At 53.6% G+C, this 19,357-nt stretch overlaps 9 protein-coding genes across 9 annotated transcripts; 3 read left to right on the top strand and 6 right to left on the bottom strand.

Moving 5' to 3' along the window:
* Positions 1 to 490: 490 nt before the first annotated feature.
* On the bottom strand, positions 491 to 2,408 carry BO82DRAFT_349898 (putative MFS maltose transporter). The gene is made up of 4 exons (XM_025634003.1): positions 2,134 to 2,408; positions 1,580 to 2,058; positions 1,185 to 1,522; positions 491 to 1,130 (listed from the first exon to the last, which is right to left on the bottom strand). The coding sequence occupies exons 1-4, from the start codon at positions 2,350 to 2,352 to the stop codon at positions 550 to 552; spliced, it is 1,617 nt and encodes a 538-aa protein (XP_025496970.1). The 5' UTR covers positions 2,353 to 2,408; the 3' UTR covers positions 491 to 549.
* A 3,446-nt stretch (positions 2,409 to 5,854) lies between these two features.
* On the top strand, positions 5,855 to 7,019 carry BO82DRAFT_379906 (cytochrome P450; the record flags this gene model as incomplete). The annotated part of the gene is made up of 3 exons (XM_025637718.1): positions 5,855 to 6,259; positions 6,314 to 6,761; positions 6,819 to 7,019. Exons 1-3 carry the CDS (start codon positions 5,952 to 5,954, stop codon positions 7,017 to 7,019), a joined length of 957 nt encoding a protein of 318 aa, XP_025496969.1. The 5' UTR covers positions 5,855 to 5,951.
* Positions 7,020 to 7,922: 903 nt separating this feature from the next.
* Positions 7,923 to 8,632, top strand: BO82DRAFT_349896 (cell wall mannoprotein 1 family protein). The gene has a single exon (XM_025634002.1). It carries the CDS (start codon positions 8,028 to 8,030, stop codon positions 8,604 to 8,606), a length of 579 nt encoding a protein of 192 aa, XP_025496968.1. The 5' UTR covers positions 7,923 to 8,027; the 3' UTR covers positions 8,607 to 8,632.
* Positions 8,633 to 10,379: 1,747 nt separating this feature from the next.
* Positions 10,380 to 11,255, top strand: BO82DRAFT_397340 (uncharacterized protein; the record flags this gene model as incomplete). The annotated part of the gene is made up of 1 exon (XM_025638922.1): positions 10,380 to 11,255. The coding sequence occupies one exon, from the start codon at positions 10,380 to 10,382 to the stop codon at positions 11,253 to 11,255; it is 876 nt and encodes a 291-aa protein (XP_025496967.1).
* An 810-nt stretch (positions 11,256 to 12,065) lies between these two features.
* On the bottom strand, positions 12,066 to 12,432 carry BO82DRAFT_51345 (uncharacterized protein). Its single transcript, XM_025641286.1, has one exon. It carries the CDS (start codon positions 12,317 to 12,319, stop codon positions 12,107 to 12,109), a length of 213 nt encoding a protein of 70 aa, XP_025496966.1. The 5' UTR covers positions 12,320 to 12,432; the 3' UTR covers positions 12,066 to 12,106.
* Positions 12,390 to 13,409, bottom strand: BO82DRAFT_379904 (LamB/YcsF family protein). Its single transcript, XM_025637717.1, has 2 exons — positions 13,322 to 13,409; positions 12,390 to 13,260 (listed from the first exon to the last, which is right to left on the bottom strand). The coding sequence occupies exons 1-2, from the start codon at positions 13,388 to 13,390 to the stop codon at positions 12,547 to 12,549; spliced, it is 783 nt and encodes a 260-aa protein (XP_025496965.1). The 5' UTR covers positions 13,391 to 13,409; the 3' UTR covers positions 12,390 to 12,546.
* Positions 13,410 to 13,873: 464 nt separating this feature from the next.
* BO82DRAFT_325005 (cytochrome P450) lies at positions 13,874 to 15,732 on the bottom strand (the record flags this gene model as incomplete). Its single annotated transcript, XM_025632854.1, has 2 exons — positions 13,874 to 14,620; positions 14,677 to 15,732. The coding sequence occupies 2 exons, from the start codon at positions 15,730 to 15,732 to the stop codon at positions 13,874 to 13,876; spliced, it is 1,803 nt and encodes a 600-aa protein (XP_025496964.1).
* Positions 15,733 to 16,232: 500 nt separating this feature from the next.
* Positions 16,233 to 17,507, bottom strand: BO82DRAFT_428135 (TLC domain-containing protein; the record flags this gene model as incomplete). The annotated part of the gene is made up of 4 exons (XM_025640419.1): positions 16,233 to 16,646; positions 16,722 to 17,009; positions 17,077 to 17,381; positions 17,453 to 17,507. 4 exons carry the CDS (start codon positions 17,505 to 17,507, stop codon positions 16,233 to 16,235), a joined length of 1,062 nt encoding a protein of 353 aa, XP_025496963.1.
* Positions 17,508 to 18,014: 507 nt separating this feature from the next.
* On the bottom strand, positions 18,015 to 19,040 carry BO82DRAFT_325002 (RTA1 domain-containing protein; the record flags this gene model as incomplete). The annotated part of the gene is made up of 3 exons (XM_025632853.1): positions 18,015 to 18,598; positions 18,666 to 18,758; positions 18,839 to 19,040. 3 exons carry the CDS (start codon positions 19,038 to 19,040, stop codon positions 18,015 to 18,017), a joined length of 879 nt encoding a protein of 292 aa, XP_025496962.1.
* Positions 19,041 to 19,357: the final 317 nt, after the last annotated feature.

The following is a 19,357-nucleotide window of genomic DNA, read 5'->3' as shown; positions in this document are numbered from 1 at the left end:
TCATCACCCGTACGTTACTTCCTCAGGTGCTTCGCAATTGAGTCATCTAAGTTGCTGACATCAGTGAATATGCCCGGACACAGATACCAGAGTCCAGGCAGGATGATCGTTGTCTCGGTTGCGTGTTGAGATAGCCTGCACATACTCTTTCCGCCGCAATGTGTGGTACACCACCATCGCTGATAGCTTTGCCGTGCGCAACGGTCTTACTACCATGTCATCAACACGACCACCTCGACCCACGCAAGAAAGGGACAGAAGGACGTACACAGAAAGGGGTAGCGAGAGAAGCGTGAGACCCGCCTTGAGTGGACCCAGAGATCCAGGAGACCTTTTCACCGCAGATGCAGTAATCAGGTACTAAGATATAGTACGGCAAACAGGAAGAGAATGTTGATTAAGGAGCAGCAGTGCTCGAAGCTGTTGATTTGATCATGAAGTATCACATGGCTAGATACAATAGCCTGGCTCTCCAGCTAGATAACGTCTCCATCGAATTAAATTGAATACGCGCCACCCAGGCAGCACCCTCCGAACCCCGATTTCCGTCTACTCATCGTCGCGGATATCCACGACTGTGCGCTTCCACTTGCGCGCCGGGACCCGACGCTTGAACAGAATGTCGATCTCGCGGAAAGACCGGTCCTTCATCTCGGGAATCCACTGCCAGGCCATGGCGGTACAGATGAAGGCGGTGCCGGCCCAGACGTAGCCACTCTTGGCGCCCAGGTTCCACTTATCCGTGTTGAGCATGTAGCTGGACAGGAAGATGCAGGGGATATTGATGAAGTAGTAGGCGCCCCGTCCCACACCGGTGGTCAGGGGTCGCAGGCGGACGGACGAGGTCTCGCCGATGATGACCCACGAGGACGGGGCGGGCCCCAAGCAGAACAGCACGGAGACGATCAAACCCAGGGATGCTTGCGCATTGCTAGCCGCCGTACTCACGCCACATGAGCCTGCAATACCGAGCGCGATCAGGAAGATACAGTTGATCGATTGGCCGTAGACATAGATGGTGCGCCGGCCGAGGTAGGTAGTGAGGATCCATGAGAGCATGACCATGATCAACTGGAGGGCCGAGGTGATGAGTCCCAGGGCAAATGCGGTGGTTTCGCCCATGCCGGCCTCTGTACACTGGTGTTAGTCTGCGATGAGGTTGCAGGGAGGATGACGGGACTCACGTTTGAAGAAGTATACGGCTTGGTTCGCAATGAGATTGCCTGTTAGATTCTGAGATGCGTACACACCACAGACGATGAGTGTGCGATAGAGATCGGTTCCCCGGACCAGTTCCACGAGAGTGGGCTTCTTGACAGTCTTCTCCAGCTCGATCGTGCGACGCATCATGGCAACAGCGTCCGCGGGGTTTTCCTCTATGCTCGCGCGGCCAAGGCGCTTGACCGCCTTCTCGGCATCGGCCAGACGGCCCTGGCGGACGAGCCACCAGGGGGATTCCGGGGCAAAGTAGAGGAGGATAGCGAGAGGAGTGGGGAACATCCACTGAAGTGCAATGGGAACTCTGAGAGAGATTATGAGTAAAGTAATCCCTTGATGTTATAGGTAGGCGCAGACGAACCTGTAGGCCGAGGAGTCATTCTTGGATTGGTAGTGGTAGGTGATACCGCCGACGATGATGGAGCCAATGGCCCAGAACATCTGCAGCATCTGCGTTGCGGGCGCTCGCAATCTCATAGGCACAATCTCGGCGCAGTAGGCGGGTGCATTGGCGATGAAGATGCCCCACGGGATGCCTTCCAGGATCTGAGCGGCGAAGAACATGCCCTGGCTGTTGCCGAAATAGAAGATGAAGATGAAGGCGTTCAAGGCCATGAGACCGCCGATGGTTGCCCATCGATAACCAATCCAACTTGTGATGGGACCTGCCACAAAGACACCGATGAAGGCCCCCAGTGGTCCGCTACACTGGAAGGCTGACTGCCATGAAGCTTCGATGATATAAAGGCCGGTGACGTCGCTCTTGACACCAAAATCGTCGGCGAATTTCTGGGTCGCGATGAACTGTCCCATCAGGAAAACACAGTAGGACTCCATGATCTATGGCATCGCATCGCAGTGTTAGAGACGATCTGCCTATTGGGGTGGTTGGAGTTATTGGGGGCCAGAGCTCACAATGGTGCATGACATGACGAAGGCCCACGCGCTGGCCGCGGGATACGCCTTGACAGCCTCGAGCACAGTCATGCGATGCTCGACCTCCTCAGCACCGATGGCACCGGCTCGGTCGTAATCGACCTTCTCGCTGGCATCGTAGACAGGTTCGTCCTTGGAGGTGGGCTGGTCCTCGACCTCCATCGCCGAGGTTTCCTTCTCTGGGTTGTCGCTAGTCATGTTGCCGATCTCGGAGAGGAAAGGGGTGGATGAAAGAGAGACAGACAGGAGTGGGGGGAGGGAGGGAGATCTGGGGGATCTTGGGGGATCTCAGATCTTTATAGCTGTGATACACCGCTTGAGCTTGTAAGTGCTGGTACTCGGTGGTAATCTGTGGTAATCACTGGTAATCACTGGTAATACATGGGAACGGTGAGATTAGCCTAATCGAGCTCAAGCTTACTGCGGAGTCCCCGGACTTGGACCTCCGCAACCCAACATCTCCACTCCGGAGGGTCTGTTTTCCGAGCACGTGGACCGTGGCAGGGTGGTATTTGCCTCGCTTCGCTCTCTCATTGCACCGAAGGTGCCCCTAGTACCCTAGCGTGTGCGTGTTACGGGTGCAACGTTGATTCTGGTAGTACTCCGGTGGGGTCGGGTGGAGATGGCCCGGTCCCCCGCAACTGCGGGGGAGTTTGCACTCTATCTAACTTTTCCTGTCAGCTTTTCCTGCCCAGTCTCCCCTTCGCCCCCACTTTGCTGATTTCCAGTCCAATGAGACAGGACGGTTAATATCGATATCATTCACTATTATACCGTCACTTGACATGGAAATGCACCAGATCAGTGAACTGGCTCAATGTGAATGGTGGATGATTACCTCCTGTACGGTAAAGACAGGAATGTGGCTGTAAGACAACCTTCGTATTGAACAGTATAGCAAGGCTCTCAATTGCACGCCCGTGAGCTGACCTTCCCCTGCATATCACGTGCAGTCAGGGGCATCCGAGAGTGGCGGGTGGCATGATTCCATTGTTGCTGTTCGATCATCATTATAGTAGGGAAGTTGTCTCTGAGAGTCTCAAAGAGCAAGAGCTCTAGCCTCGGGTTGCTGAGAATAAGGACCTTGTCCAAGTACTTTTGTTGGCACCGTACATCCACTCGGTGGCACGCATTATCATGACCGACAGGTCTCTCAATATCACCCCTTCCGGTCCCCGGCGAGTCGGTCACCTCGCTAAACGCCTTCGTAGCTCTACATCGTCTGCGTGGTCGCGTGCGGTCTGGTAATCCAGTTCGTGCCGAGCTTTCTGGCGGCGGCGATCGCCACCGCGCTGCAGGCGTCCCGTCTTGGGTCGCCTTTCCCGCGATGATATACACGATGTTGTGGCTGCTCCCGGCAGAGATCCATGCCAGCAACAAAGGTACTGCCGTCCTTGGTGGGCGTTGGCGCCGAGATGCATGGAGTAAGGTTGCTGCAGCCCTTTGAAGGGCCGTCAGGGCTGGCTCTGGGGTTGTGCTTGTGCTTGTGCTTGGCACGGTTTCTGGGAGGAAAATGGTCACGGAGGGGGAGTTGAGGGAGAGAAAGTGTTCCTACGGAGACAGTCAGCGTTCATCGCCCGGCCAGGGAGGCTCACAACATGCTCGTGGCAGATGCTGGACTGTCATTGATCTAACTAGGGTTTGTTACTCGGACGGGTCGTCCTGCGGGTGGATAATTAATACGAGGAGCAATTCTCAGTGATCAGTTGGCCTTACAGACTATTGCTGCGATCGTAGTAAGACAAACGGTCTACTATTAGTATTACTCGTTCAAAGGCTATGTAGTCCCTACAATACATCACAACCGATGAATAGATCTAATTCTGTCCAGAAGTTCCAATGGCCAGATTAGGTGAGATCGTTCCGAGCCTTGACCTGGATTAGAGAAAAGTTCTGTTATCTCATGTCACAATCTGCAGGTCAGTCGACATTAATGTTGGTATTATTTCTCGGAGGTGTTTAGTTCTCAAACTACCATACACGTCGAAACGTCGGTGATTTATCTTTTACACATCCTTAATCGAGAAACAGCCAGAAGAGGCGAAAAGTAATAACTATATACTGCTGTGTCTGAGTGTAAGAGGGTACCGTACTGTAGAAGTGAATCCTTAAGCTCAGGCTGATCAGCTATGTGTGAAATTACCTGCTCTGCTTCCCTCAAGGTCGGTCACGTTGTCAGGCCAAGCGGGGAACCCTGTTAATACAACGTGGCTACCTCCACCACCCACTTGTACGTCTGAGACATATTGAGGCTTAGTACAATGTAGGTTACTTAGGACTCTGGCTTATATTGCCTCACTGTAATGCATGCATTAGCCCACAAATGTTTGAGGACGGTGCATGTGCGCACTGCAGGCCAGCTGAGTCATCATAAATACCAATGCCTAACACCATCCCCCCCGTTTCTGACTTGGACTGTTGGGACTTGTAGCAGGGATTTAGTATTCAGACAACCCCACAAGGTGAATTTGGCCAGTCTGTGGCAAGATGTTTTGCATCCTCGGAAACAAAAAAAGAAGAAAGAAGCCACAGGCCATAAAGATGAATCCAAGGGCTGGAGAAGCAGCAGTGTCACTTTCTCAACAACAGTATTTCTACAATATTGCTCTATTTTAACCTACCCTCCGCCTTGGAATATACAGTGGTGTCAGTCCCTATAACAACCCTAAAACCTCCCTCAAAATAAAACAAGCGTTCTTGTCCGGATCTGAAAGTTATCTCCGTCCTTCTGAGCATCTTCATCATGGATAGATCCCCACGACGCCCGATGCGGGGTACGCTACCACTGCACGCCGACCATCGCTCGGGACAGTGCCCACATGGTGGTCCACTATCCCCACATTGGAGCCGACCAGTGCGCGACCGGAAGGAATTCTCTCGGGCGGCTCATACCCTACCCTACCTCACCCCGCCTCGCACGCTGTAGATGATACACGAACAAACACTCAAACAACTACACTCCCATTGAGGTGGAGACTTTCCTAATTTCCAGGCAGTGGGCAGGGGACTTTCAAGCGGACTGTCCAGTTTGAAAAGCAATGAACAATACGTGAAGAGCCTCGACCGTGCCTCCCCGATCCCAGAATACCACGACATCGGAGTGGCGCCCACGGCCTCCAACAGGCCCAAGTGAAGCAGAAGTCCGATGCCGCTGGGCGACCTATGAACAACATTATCAGCCTATAGATATCACAATAATGGTCAGTCAACCGGTCTGCTGGGAGACCCCGGTTTTCTGAAAGACGCATGTACTGGCTTTCTAACATCCATGATAGTGATGGATACTGCGCGATATGGTAGGAATGTGAATGTGAAGTCAGAAGAGGGATTTAAGGCCCAGCGACAGCGACAGCTCAATACTGTGCCGGTCGCAAATCACCCAGGAGGTGAAATTCCCGGAGCTGGGGGGCGGGAGACACAGTTCCTTAATTGTTCCACTCCATTAAGATCTATCTGCTTTGGGGACTTTCCCCATGAGTTTGGTTAAATGTCCCAGACCTGCCGTTGCGAATGAACTTGCCCCAGCCAACTGCATACCTGCTGAGAACTCTACGCTGGCAATGGATATACTGAGACTTCTAGAGAGACTTCCCACATATAGTGGCGTGCAAGTCCTTCGCTTTCTCGCCACGTCCTGTTTGTTGTGGGTAAGGTACCCTCTCGGCCCCGCTTGACATAGGTGACTTTGCTCTCGATTCTGATATGCTTGATCTCCCTGGCACAGAGCTTGCCGTGCATCAAGATTTTTTACAACATCTATATTCATCCATTCGCGCGGTATCCGGGGCCGCATCTCTATGCAGCATCATCCATCCCGCTGGTCATTGCATCAATTGCGCGGAAGATGGCACCTTTTTGTTCAGGACGCACACGGGAAGTATGGTCCCGTAGTGAGGATCGGACCATGGGAGCTTTCCTACACGTCCGCCGCAGCATGGCAGGACATTTATGGGCGTCGCAAAGGTAACCCACAGATGGCCCGCGACAGGGCCCTCTTCAACAAGATGTCGGTAGATTCTGGTACAATAACAATGGCGGATGACGACAATCAGGCGCGGCTCCGTCGATCCCTTGCCCCGGCTTTCTCCCCGAAGGCGCTCGTAGAGTAGGAATCTATCTTGATGAGCAATATCAATATGCTACTTGATCAGCTGCAAAGCCGTTCCGAGGCTGGGCTTGTCACGGATCTACGGGCGTGGTATAATTGTACAACTTTTGATCTGCTGGGTGACTTTGCTTTCGGCAGCCCGTTCGGGTGCCTCAAGGCACCGGGGTTTCACGAGTGGGTGCAGTTGGTTGTGGACTACTTCTATGTTGCAATCACACTCCAGGCAGTTCACAGATTCTGGCCGCTAGACAAGCTACTGGCCTTGTCGCTCCCAGCTTTCCTCTCTGAGAGAAAGAACCGAAACAACGAAAGGGCCCCAGAAAAAGCTCTCAGTCATCTGGCTACAACTGTCGATCGTCCGGACTTCATTCACTACATGCCGAATGCCATGAGGAGCGGCAGTATGACAAACGAGGAAATCGAGAAGCAGTCGACAGTAATCATTCTCGCTGGTAGCGAAACCACCTCAATTGCACTGACCTACGCGACCTATTTTCTCGTCACCCAACAAGCCAGTCTGAGACAATTGCGTGCGGAGCTGCTTCAGCACTTCTAGAGCGAGTCTGAAATTACCATGCTCGCGGTAAATCAATTGAGCAGCCTGCAGGCAGTGCTACAGGAGACATTGCGCCTGCGGCCTCCAATCGCCAATGGCTTCCCACGACGAACTCCGGCTGAGGGAGCAGTAATCGATGGACGATTCGTGCCGGCAGGTGTAATTTACAACCCTCTTTCCGCCTGTTTCCGCCCGTCCTGAGTCTGTCCTCTGAATATTCCTGCTGACCGACTGACTATGGAATTTCACGTCGTAGACGACTGTCAACGTCCACCATTGATCGGCCTACCACTCTGCGACCCACTTCGCTCTTCCGAATTCCACCCAGAGCGCTGGATGGGCGAACCACGCTTCGCTGATGACTGCCGCGACTGCTTCCATTATAATTGCAACTCCTTAGATACTACCGTCAGTACTACCAGGCTAGGTACGTAGATCAACAAAAGACTCAGCCAATCAGCGGTCATCATTTTCAACACTTCCTGGTCCTCTGCTAAGTATTCAGTGATTTACCGCCCCATCCCTTCTCTCTTATTCTGCCGGCGGAATTCATTGCTGTTACTGGGTTAAGGCAAGGCGGAAAGCTTTCTCCGCAGATTCTGCCTGCCGCTTCCGCCCGGGAGACCCCTGGCAGCAAGAGCAAGGGCGATTCCAGGCCAATTATCCAGCCCAGAGATCAGATCTTCCATCTGAAACTATAGTTGCTGTGGATTTAAAAGTTAACCGATATTTGAGACCATCAACACCATAGACGAACTAACCCCGCATTATGCCATTGACGACCTAGAAGCAGTACTGCATGGCCTCGAGAATATGATTGCAACACTCATGGTATAACGTGCCCATAAGTCACCCCGTTTTTAGGGCCTTGCTTCAGCTTCCCTGGAATGTGAGACATTCCTAACCACTGGTGGTTCAGTCCCTGTCAATCATTTAAGATTCGGGTATGTGCACATCATCCTACCCTTGGGATCAACCGACCTCAATTTTCATCCACCATCCCATTGCAATATGACCTTTTTGTTAGTTTGAGGTCTCAACATCTCCACGGAGGCACATGATCATCCCCGACTGATATAAAGGGATGCAAATATCCAGCATCATCAACCATCTCTCAACAATCAACAGTCACACTCAATTGCTCTTCAGATAAAAACAACACCACACCACCCCCGAAATCACAAATCACTCCCATCAATAAACCTCAAAATGAAGCTCTCCATCTTCTCCGTCCTCACCCTCGGCCTCGCCGCGGGCATTCTAGCTGCACCGACACAGGTGGAGCGCGACCTGCCGACCATCACGGGCGTGCTCTCCGGCATCGGCACCAAGGTCGACGCGTTGGGCTCGGCCATCCAAGCCTACAGCGGCGGCGACGTGACCAAGGTGCAGCAGGCCTCGGACAACCTGGTCACGGCGATTAACAACGGCAACAATCAGGTTAGCAGCACGGGGGCACTCAGCTCCGGCGACGCGCTGGGGCTACCGGGCCCCGTCAACGATCTTAAGAACAAGATCGCCACCGTCATTACCAAGCTCGACGGCAAGAAGTCCCTGATCGTCCAGGCTGGCAAGGGCGCCCAGACCTACAATGACCTGACCCAGCAGAAGGCCGCCGCCAAGAAGCTGTCCGACACCATCGTCTCCAAGGTGCCCCAGGAGCTGCAGGGCCTGGCTGGCACCGTTGCCGGCGGCATCTCCGACGCCATTGAGACGGGCGTCAAGGACTTTGCCGATCAGGCTCCCAAGAGCAAGCGTGGAGCGGAGGCGGTTGCTATTGCGGTATGAGGGGTACGTGGGGGATTTGAATCGGTGGATTAGTCTGTGACTGTTTTCCGGCCTGGTGCCATGCGAAGGGATGTGTCTTTGGAGCGGTTGTGTGTAAGAGGATGTTGTGGAGAGTTGGATTGAGTTTAGTTGAATTGAACATTGCTTACACACGGTTCTTGATTGTAGCTTCAGGGTAGCCCACTCTTGATGTAGCATCGTAAAGTTCCTCTTGACTATACCTGCAGTAAATCATAGGGTACTCCACTGACTACTCATTCCGCACGGAACACGGCACTATGCAACGTCCTATCCAACCCTACCTGCGACCCCCGCGATTATTCAACAGAGGTCCGAGCAGCACAACGCATCAAGCTGAAGTCCCTGCATCTTCAACACTCTCCTCCTTCTTCACAGTCTCGGGTCACTGATCAATACTTTTATACTGGTTGTAGGTAAGTCTAAGTGACAGATACCCGAAGAATTTATTTCGGCTTTGAGGTCAGCCGGGGCGCTTGCAATGCCAAATCGGCGTTCGACGTTACATAGACGAGCAATTCCATTGAACGCATCAATTGCTTCATCTTGAGGACGTTGATAATAGTGGCCGTTACATAATCCGTTTACATAGAGCCCGAGGCGCCTGGCATAAAGGCAGGATCACCTCACCCAAGACCTTTTCAATGTTGTTATCGAGTTTCTTCTTTCCCGTCACAACCACCTGAAGGCTAACGGGTTGTTTTATGAAATTCATGTTCTTCTTGTGCGAACAACTCGAGTCAAAGCTTCCTCATGGGTTGGCTTAACCAATGCGTGCGACGTAGATAGTATGGCTTTATAGACCTAGTGGCTCGAGCAGGAACCGGCGTCCATTCTGTGCTAGATTTGCAGTGGAGTGGTTCGAGGCACGCACACAGCCTGTCTTTGAATGCATTTATGACAAAGGCTACGGACCAGCGCAATGCACGCAGGGTCACTTGTTCATTCGCGAATTTCATCTGGCCGACGGCCGAGTCTTCTCTCTCGGCTTTGAATCTTCATGATATCGGGGTTGGTGCTTCGCTTGTGGTTTATGTAGGAGTTTTCCAAGAGCCCGAACACATCTGACATACAAATCCATTGATCTGTGACTAATAGCAGGCCCTCTCACTCTCGATCCAAGGCTACTGGGGCCTTTTGTGATTCAGTGCTTCTCTAAGCTGCCGTCAACCTCAGCATCCCAGTTATCTAAGCAATGGAGTCAAGGTCACGGCGCCGGAACAAAAGGCTAACCAGCTCACTGACCTGTGTCTAGGAGTAGAATGAGGTCTAGACCTGAAGGCGTTGCGATGCTGTGCAATTACGATGAATAAACATTCCTGATCAGGTGACATTTACAGCGACTCATTTAGGGACATCGAAGGTGGACAGCACCTTCCCCAACCCAACTTCGGCAACTCTGGCCATCAACTCTCTTCGCCATGTTTCAAGTCTCCTTATCAGCTCTTGTCAATGTTCACATCTGTGTTCCCACGAACACCTCAGCACACATTCACTCCTTTATCCATTTACTATACCCAGTCAGCCCATAACAAATACCCCAACAGTAGCCCCTGACGGATGGAACGTCTACCGACTGAGCTACTGTACTATATAGGCCACTACAGCCGCGAAGAAAGCCACCCCTTGAGGAACTTGTGGGCTCTATCTTTATGCTCCTGACGCTTCCACTACGTGTTTGATACCCTTCTATACTCGGAGATTCGCATCGATCATGACGGTGATCGCATCCCTCTTCACGACGTCAATTTGATCATGCGGCTCTGGCACAACGCACAGTTGGCCCGCAAGGTGCACCACCTTCACATCTGCTGGCAGGAGTGTGGCATGAGTGGCTCGAGCGGAGATGAAAAAGAGCCGGAAACTGTGGCATTCATCGACGCCGCTCTGGATGAGATCTTTGGCTCCGACGCGCCCCTCGATCGCACCCGAGACGAATGGGAACATCATCTACTGGCTCGCTGCCAGAAGGCCTGGGCGGGGGTTCTTCTGGTTCGGCTATCCCATCTGCAACGCCTGGTCGTGAGTTACGAACAGTCCGACCTGATCGCAGATATCCTGCGCCAGGCGGCGCAGCGGCAGCAGCCCTTCCATCGCACCTCGCCGTTCCCGCATCTCGTTGAAATTAACGCATATGCTCAGGGACGCTTATATTGGATTGATTCGGATCTCCTTACCTCCTTCTTCTATTTCCCCGCGGTCCGGCGAGTCAATGCCTTCGCCGTAGCCGAGACCTCCGCTGCACCTGAATCGCTAGCCGTGCTTCATGAGTCGCGTCCCGTGCAAAGCATAGCGGTTGCGAATGTCGTTCACTTCCCCGGGATGCTCGACTGGCTCGCGGCGAGCTTGGATCTCGAACACATCGCCTTGAAGATCGCGGTCCATCCGGCCGATCACTACTGGAATTTACCTCCCACAAAGAGATTTCATGCCCCAACGTTCCGGCAAGCGCTTCTTCCTTTTGCCGAAACGCTTCGACTGCCCGCATCGCTGGAGTCTCTGAACCAAATCCAGCTGTACGTGATCTATATTGATGAGGACCGACTGGCTGTTTTGAGAACGGAGTGCGAGTCGGCCGGTATCGATCTGAAGGTGGAGGAGCAGCAAGAGGAAGCTTGGGAGCACAATTGAGTATCCTCGGGCAACGAAAGCCCTTTCGATTGATACTGAAGTCTCCATGCCTGTCGCGTGATGTTGGTGGAGCCTTTTGTTCTGTATTGAGATGATGGATGAGTTTTGGTAGTGCTTGCGTCGAGTCTTAGTCCTATGCTTTCAGTTCAGTGCTCGGTCTTTCAGATGCCAGTTGTCAGCAATCGAGACACAAGGAAGGTAAACTCGTTTTTCGTGGCTCGAAGAAAAGCAGGGATAATGCTTAGGTCTGCTAACAATACGGGACAGTTGGTGGACTAGCTAACTGTATATCTATGGACGTGTTGACATCCCGCAGGAGACATTAGTGAGAGAGTGGGATAGGTAGTTCAGATTCTGCTCTCACTCCACAAATAAATTAGAAACATGACGAAAGGACACAGGTATAGGTTGATATTTACCAGCAACTGGCCTTCACACCAAAAGAAGGCTACTCGAGAAGAGAGATGTGCAACATAGGCAGCGGAGCACTGAAATAGCCGGCGCGAGAGGCAAGAATACGTATGGTGCCTGGGGCAACCACCGTGCCGGGCCGACCAGGGATGGCAGTCACGTGGGCGCCACAGTGTGTTTCTTCCACCGAGACTCGAATCTCCATCTTTATCTTCATCGCCTGCAGCATCGCCATTACCTGGTCTTTCTCCAGTATATCACCGACAGTACACCCGCACCTTCCACCCATCGGTGCACTGGGAGACGACTCGATCCATCCCCACTAAACAGGATATCTCGCAAAGATGAGGTACAGTAGGTAGTACCTAACAATCTGGCTTCCACCCCTCATTCGTCAGCTCCGTTTTCATGTCATGTACTGTACAACGGCGGGGTAATCACTACCTAGTAGTGTGGGGCAAGCCGAATAACAGATAAGATACCAGAGACGCACGATAAGACTCGAAGTACGAGTAGCATGCCCTGCATGCCCCGGCGATGGACCGGTCGGCCAGAGTGTGAGGATAGTGTGACCAATGGTCCAACAACCACCAGGAAACTCCCGACAATCGAGAAATAAAACCCAGAGAAACCAACAAATTGGCAAAGGTCATCTTCTGTCACGTTTTCTCAGCTTACGAGACGCTAGCAAGTATAGATAAGTACGGGAACTACGATGGACCTCTAACCATAGCGATGACTGCCAAGCTGAATGGTGATCGAGGCCTCACACGCACCCAATTGACAGAGAGCTCACAGCTACGTGATTGTGGATCCTCTCCAATCTCGTACTTCACTCTGGTGCAATCGGCCATTCAGTATGAACTGTACTATTCTCACTTCAAGCCGCAGAAGCCTCCTGCGGAAACCGCAGCCGGTTAGCCTCATCGACCGCCCTGCGCACTCCCGCCACATTCTCCAACACGGTCGGCAGATCCGAATGCACACAAATACTGAATGGGGTCCCCTCGAATCCAAACCGAAACTCATTCCCCTCGATGTCCTTGCTGGTATCCATCAACGCGGCGGACCGCGCCCGCGCGTAGCAGAGCTCCGGCGTCGGGACGCGGGACTGCGCGACCGGCAGCAGCCGCCCGTCGGGCGAGTAGTCAATATCCACGTACATCTCCCCCTGGAACGGAATGCCCAGCTCCTGGCACATCGCCGCCTGCTGGGGGTTTTGGGAGCCATAGACGGGCACCTGGAAGGTCGCGCAAGCCTCCAGCACCGCCCGCATGATCGTCGCGTCGCGCTGCATGTAGAAGAACAGGTCCCCGTGCGGCTTGATGTGCGCGAGAGGCACGCCCTCGGCGTCCAGCATCGCCTTGAGCGCGCCTACCTGGTACAGCACCGAGGCGTACATGTCCCCGGGGTCGACCTCGATCCGGCGGCGCCCGAAGCCAAATAGGTCTTGCTGGCCTGGGTGCGCGCCGGCCTTGACGCCGTGCTGCTTGCACAGCCGGATGGTCTTGAGCATGATAGTCGGATCGCCCGCGTGGAAGCCGCAGGCGATGTTGGCGGCGTCGATGAACGGCATCAGCTCCTCGTCGGGCCCCTGGTGGCGACGGTTGGTTAATGGTGCATTTGACAGTTACGACAGTGACAGAGCTACTGACCATCTTCCAGCGACCGAAGCCTTCGCCCATGTCTGCATTGATTTCATACTTGCGTGCTAACCCGGACATGGTGGATAGTGGTGGTTGGGGCTGGGTTGATTTGCGAAGGACAGACCGGCGGCGGGGTTGGTGTTTAAGTAACGTGTAACTATAGTGTAACTTACTTTACGCTACTATACTTGATCGTCATTGTGCTTTTGCCCTAACTGTACTTCAGCAGCACCACTTGTGCGTATATTCCTAAACACGTGGATTGTACTAATGTAACTACACAACTAGTATAGTGGCTATCTCGACTGACGTAGCGTGATACTGCAATTCAAGCGTTTGTTCTTGTATGTATGGATCAGTACTGTACGGTCGGTCGGGGGTTTGCTGCGGGGTTCGGTGGTTCAGAAGCATTAACGTCCCTTTTTCTCCCACTATGACTGTTAACTTCAAAAGGCTTCTCGTTTGTTTTATTCCCAGGTGAAAGGTGGGAATCCTCTGCTAGTCAAATTCCTGCACGCACAAGAGCCAGCTCACAGAACGACGACTCTCTGTACCAGTTACCTACCGCCCAAGCTCCCCCAAAGCAACATAGCAGTGCTTTGGCTGGCGAAAGAGCCCGTCAACCGCCGCGTACGTCGCCAGGGTCTCGGGACACGGCCGGAGCTCGAAATGCCACACCAGCAGCGCGAGCGTCATGCGCAGCTGCAGCTGGGCCAACGGACGCCCAAAGCAGCCGCGCAGTCCGGCCCCGAAGGCCAGGGTGGGGCCCGCGTTCGGATCGAAGGTCGTTGGGCCGTCGTCACCGGCGGGAGCGACCAGCCATCGCTCCGGGACGAATCGGTCCAGATCATCGCCCACCCACTCGTTATCGGGAGATTGCCGCGTGTGGTTCTGTTTAGTGGCAGGGGTTGTCATCGCCGCCCGGGACAAAGCGCTACTACGCTTGTCGTCGGCTATCGGCCACGCCGGGGAGGTGAACCCCGGCCCGCTGCTGAGGGCCCAGACGCAGGTGCCCTTGGGGATGGCGTAGCCCAGGAGCTCGGTGTCCCGGATAGCAATGCGGTCGATCATGAACGCGGTCGGAGCAAACCGCAGCATCTCCTCGACGGTGGCGTGGAGGTAGGGGATGGTTCGGGTGGATAGTTCGAGGGCGCTGGGCGGGCGTCCTTCCTGGAGCGCTTCGGGGAACCCCGCGCGTAGGCATTCGCGGAGCTGGCTCTGCACCTCAGGGTGACCCGATAGGAGCTTGACGCCCCAGGCTAAGGTAAACACGGTGCTATGGGAGGCGCCGAAGATGGATCCGTAGAGCTGGTGGGAGGGTACAGTTAGCAATCAGGCTATGTTTCGAGTTGGTCGTAACCCACCTCATCTTCCATCGCTGGGGACAGGTAATCCGGCTTCCGGGCTTCCTGCTTTGCCAGCTCCCTCTCATGCCGAATCATGAATTCCACCGATGACTGCGGCTGATCGGGCAGATCCGCGGCCGAGCCGTCGTGTGCATTGACAGTTGTGGAGACTGCAGTCTCGAGCCATTCCCGCGTGACCCGGCTTTTGACCCGGAGGGCGTTGGCCAGTCGGGGTCGCATGGACATCATCCACCATGACAGTCGTGGGAACAGTGATGTCCCACTCTTCTCAATGGCTTCACTGAGCACCCCGTGCGCACGGATGAATTCGTGGGGACTTGACTCGGGGAATGTGATGACCTGCCGCCCACTGTTCACTGTCGGCCTGCCACCGGGGTTGCCGCTCCGGAGAAGCTCGATTTGCGATGAGATTCCGTCCTTCGGAAAGTCGCGTCCGAATGATATCTCCAACAGCGTATCAAGGACCATGCGCTGAAAATCCTGTTGGGGCGCAAAGCATGCCGAAGACTCCTGGGCCACCCGCGCCTTGATCCTCCACAGCCCGACCAGCCGCAGGATAGACACGTGAATCGCAGGCGCAGCGGTGTCCTGAAGGAAGGGCGTGGTCACCAGATGCTTCACCAGATTGCGGTGTCTTTTCCACTCGGAGCCAGTACTCATGGTGATATGGTGGGTCGGAGACAGACCGGAGAAGATGTCCTGCACCATGGGTGTACGGTCAAAGTCCCGACTGCGGTAGAGCAGTAGGTCGAGGGCCTCTCGTGGATCACTGAGGACCACAATGGGCTTGCCCAGCGGGTCCAGAAACAGCTGTATCAGAGGAGATTGCAGATGCCGCGTCTGCTGCAGAAGCCAGGACTGGATGTCCTGCGTACGCGTTATTACCTTCTGAAGCTCAGGAAGATCCCCAAGTAGCCTCCGGGCAGACGCTGCATTGTGCGGGATATCGCGGATTGGCCGAGGTAGCAGAAGGCGGATGTAGATCTGGTGTAGAGCCAGAAGCAACAGGCCTACAATTACACCGTTGATCACGACATCCGAGTTGAAGTCCATCTTGATGAGAGGTGGAAGACGTTGAAGTTAGAAATTGGTGAACTGCCTGCATGCTTTTATGACAAACCCGATAGCATCAGGTACTGCCGACCGGCCTCCTTGTGACAAGTTTACTGGGGGTGTCACAACCTTTGCAGACTCGATCGATCGGCAGTCATGCAGGAGAGGGGCCCGGGACATTTCTTTCGTTTGTTTTCTTGTTTTTCTTTCATGCACGCGTCTGCATGACAGATCACACGGCTTATAGCCCAAACCTCTCGCATTCTTACCCAATGCTTTCTAGTCTCTGACGCCGAAATTTGAGGCCGCAACATTTTCAATTGCAGACTTTCTCATTCATAAGACCAGCTACTCGGCCTGAAGTTGCTTATCACGCCCTAATAGTCTTGCGACGACAGAGCCATTTACGAGGTAGCTACTGAGACACATAAAAGTCAATTCCTCAATGCACCACCACCGACCACAGAAGTCTGGCCCCACATTGAGCATGTAGTGTACCCTTAAAAAGAGGAGGTTCCTTTCCTTGCAGCCTTCCTTCTCGCCTCGCCAGCGCGACACTGATTGTGCACCTGCAACGCCACTCGAATGAAATCGCGCGTCCAGATTGTGAATAATCCCTGTAACGCGATCGAAATACCAGACAACCCCAACTTCACATTCCGCGACAGGCACACGGCGCCTGGCGTGACCTGCGCCTGCGAAGCCAGACTCCCCCACCCGGAAGCCCCCGGATCAAGCATCATGCGTCCCGTCACTACGGCCTCACAGTCCCCGGATACCGGCAGCAGGCGGTGCAGCGTCCAGTGCAGATAGCCAAACGTCACGTGTCGGGTCAAAACCCAGATGACAATGAAGATGATAAGGGAATTCCGCAGGCTCTTCTGATACTTCAAACATCGTTGGATTTGCACAAACTGATCGGTGGGTCAGCACATTTCTCGATCTTGCGGTTTGCTCCGCTAAATACTCCGTGCTCAGCTGGAACGTACGGCGAGAAGGAAGTCTGCCAGATCTGCGGTGAGGAGAATGCCATAGAGCAGAATGTACGCCCGGCTGTTGCAACAGGCGACCACCACCGTGCAGGTCAGAACATGGTGGAGGAACTTGTCGATAAAGTCATCTTTTATCGGTTCGATGACCATGATCAGGCACTGGTGTAGATAGAAGGCGATGCGCAGGAGGAAGAAACATTGCATGGGGTGGGTGATTTGGGATTGTGGCCAGTCCTGGAATAGTTGCTGGGGATTGAGGAGGCCTGGAGTGTTGTACCAAAGGCCCTGAATAGGGTTAGAGTCAGTGGCGTACCGTGTAATCCTGGCTGTGAAACCGGGGTGAGAAACGCACCAGGGCATATAGCATCATGATACCGCGCGAGGTGGCCTTCCAGCCCAGGGCAGCGAGATGGGAGGAGTCCTGGGGTCCGAAGCCATATTTGCGTAGAGTCAGCTGTAGGAGGTGGTCTGTTACGAGCGGACGAGCGAGCGTGAATCCGAAGCAGAAGACCGCTAGAAAGCCCCAATCGTCTAATACATCTCGGGGATGTACAGTGCCCTTCTCGGACCCCCAGCACCGAACTGGCGCCTGAAGAGCTGCGACGAAAGCATGCTTATCGGCCAATACGTGCGCGACCAGGACCAGTAGCGAGAATTCTCATGCGATGATTGTTAACATTCATCGTTGTCATTCGAGTTGACCGGTAGGGATGGGATTGCGCGCTTACCGAGCTGATGTGACGCAATGAATTGTCGCACATTCACCTGATCGGAAACCGTCATAGTCACGAGATCTTACTACCCAGGCAAATTGACTGAAGTGTGTCTCTGGCACTTCGCTTCGTAGATTGCGGTGCTCACTGAGAACGGAATAAGCCCAAGTGGTCGCACGGTAGAAGATAACTGTCCGGTGATTCCAGCACGAAGTCGGAATTGTACCTGCAGCCTCCATGGCGAGGATGATCATCCTCGACTCTAAAAGAGGAGGTAGTCGACAAGTGCCTGCAGATTCACAATGGCTCCCCTGTCCTTGACAGCTCCATCTGCCTATACCCTTTACGTACTGAGACCATGCTAATGATTGTGGCCCGGAATGCCCCCACTTTTACCGCGTAAAGAAAGAGACGAGTCACACTCGCGGAAGGAAAATAGTATACATCTCACACAAGCGAAAAGAAAAGGCAACTAGAGCATCCGATCGACATGTTCGAGTTTGGTCGGCTTCCCCGTAAACCCATGCTTGACACATGTTCATTCTCGAAGCGGAACATGGTTTGTGCGCTATCGCCCTCATTTCGGTCTATCTACCCTTTCCAGTAACTGGACCTCACTGAGACGCAAGAACTCCTTCTGAGGAGTGAGCCAACCCGGATGGAAGACGGCGCAAATCCCCACCAGGAGCACCATCATCACAGCATCCAAGGCGATCAAATAATTCTCATGCAGGAGAAGATACCCACCCGGCCCTTGCCCGAGCTCGACGGTGCGATAGATACATCGGATGTAGATGCAGACGGTCGCTGCGGTTAGAACCCCGCGCCAGAGGCTGATGGATGCGCCCGATACAGATAGGCGAAATTGATGGACTCGATAGAAAACGTCACAGGCACAGAAAATGAAGATCGTGATGGAGAAGAGCTGAAATACTACCCCGGCGAGCATGATGTTGGATCCGTGGTCAAGGTTGCCGTTGGCCTTTTTGGAGTCCGCGGAAGCGATGCCACCCCCAACAGCTTGGATGACAATGGAAATAAGATCGCAGGCACTGAAGATCCAGAGATAGCTGCGCGGACTAAGGAAGGAGGATCTCCGACCCATGATCTGCACAAAACACCCGAGCAGGATGTAGATACCGGCGGTGAAGAAGGTGGGCGCTGGAGGATGAATCAGTAATAAGTTTTCTGCACTAGGCTTTCTTGAACGAGTAGAGGCGTCACTCACCAATGATCAGAGTGGAGAACTGGACCAAGAATGCATTCAGGTTGTACGGGCATCGCGTGGTCCAGATCCTGGCGGCCCATCCCAAGACTTCAGCTATTACGACGATAAATAGTTAGGGCCAGCCAGGCAACCGGGGCAGGACCTGTTCCTGTGCGTCTTGGTGCAGTACATACTCAAACAACCGACCACAAAAGTTATGGTCCACCAGAACCGTCGGTATGTCACTATCTGAATGACGTGCACTCCTGCCAGAAGACCAAACAAGGTACAGAAAACCACGCCCGGGGCGAAGGCTGGTAGGTAGCCGTACGGGGTGCCATATCCATCAATAAGAGCATGGCAGCCAGTCGTCAGATCAGTAACAGAGTCCGCCATTGCTGAATAGGTTAGTCAAGGCAGGTCAACAAGTGACGATGAAACCAACGCTACAGGTTCTCTCATGTATGTGTCCTCACAGCGGTGATTTAAAGAGCCAGCACGACGTAAGGGGCTCGAACCCTATTCCCAATTGAGTATGATCGACCTCGTTTCCATCTCAGATCTACGCCCATCCTCAATACAACCTGCATGTGCATGCAAGTGCCCCTTGGTGACTCCCGAGTGTCTTTCTTTACAGATCGGAGCCTCGGAGGATCTCGGCACGATTGAGGCTTGCAAGACAGTTCAATCTGTCACAAAGGCATAGGTACCAT

This window comes from Aspergillus uvarum (genome assembly GCF_003184745.1).
Source record: "Aspergillus uvarum CBS 121591 unplaced genomic scaffold BO82scaffold_2, whole genome shotgun sequence".
Classification (NCBI taxonomy): Eukaryota; Fungi; Ascomycota; class Eurotiomycetes; order Eurotiales; family Aspergillaceae; genus Aspergillus; species Aspergillus uvarum.
Note: the sequence above shows the minus strand (reverse complement) of the source record. Positions and strands in the feature narration are given on the sequence as shown.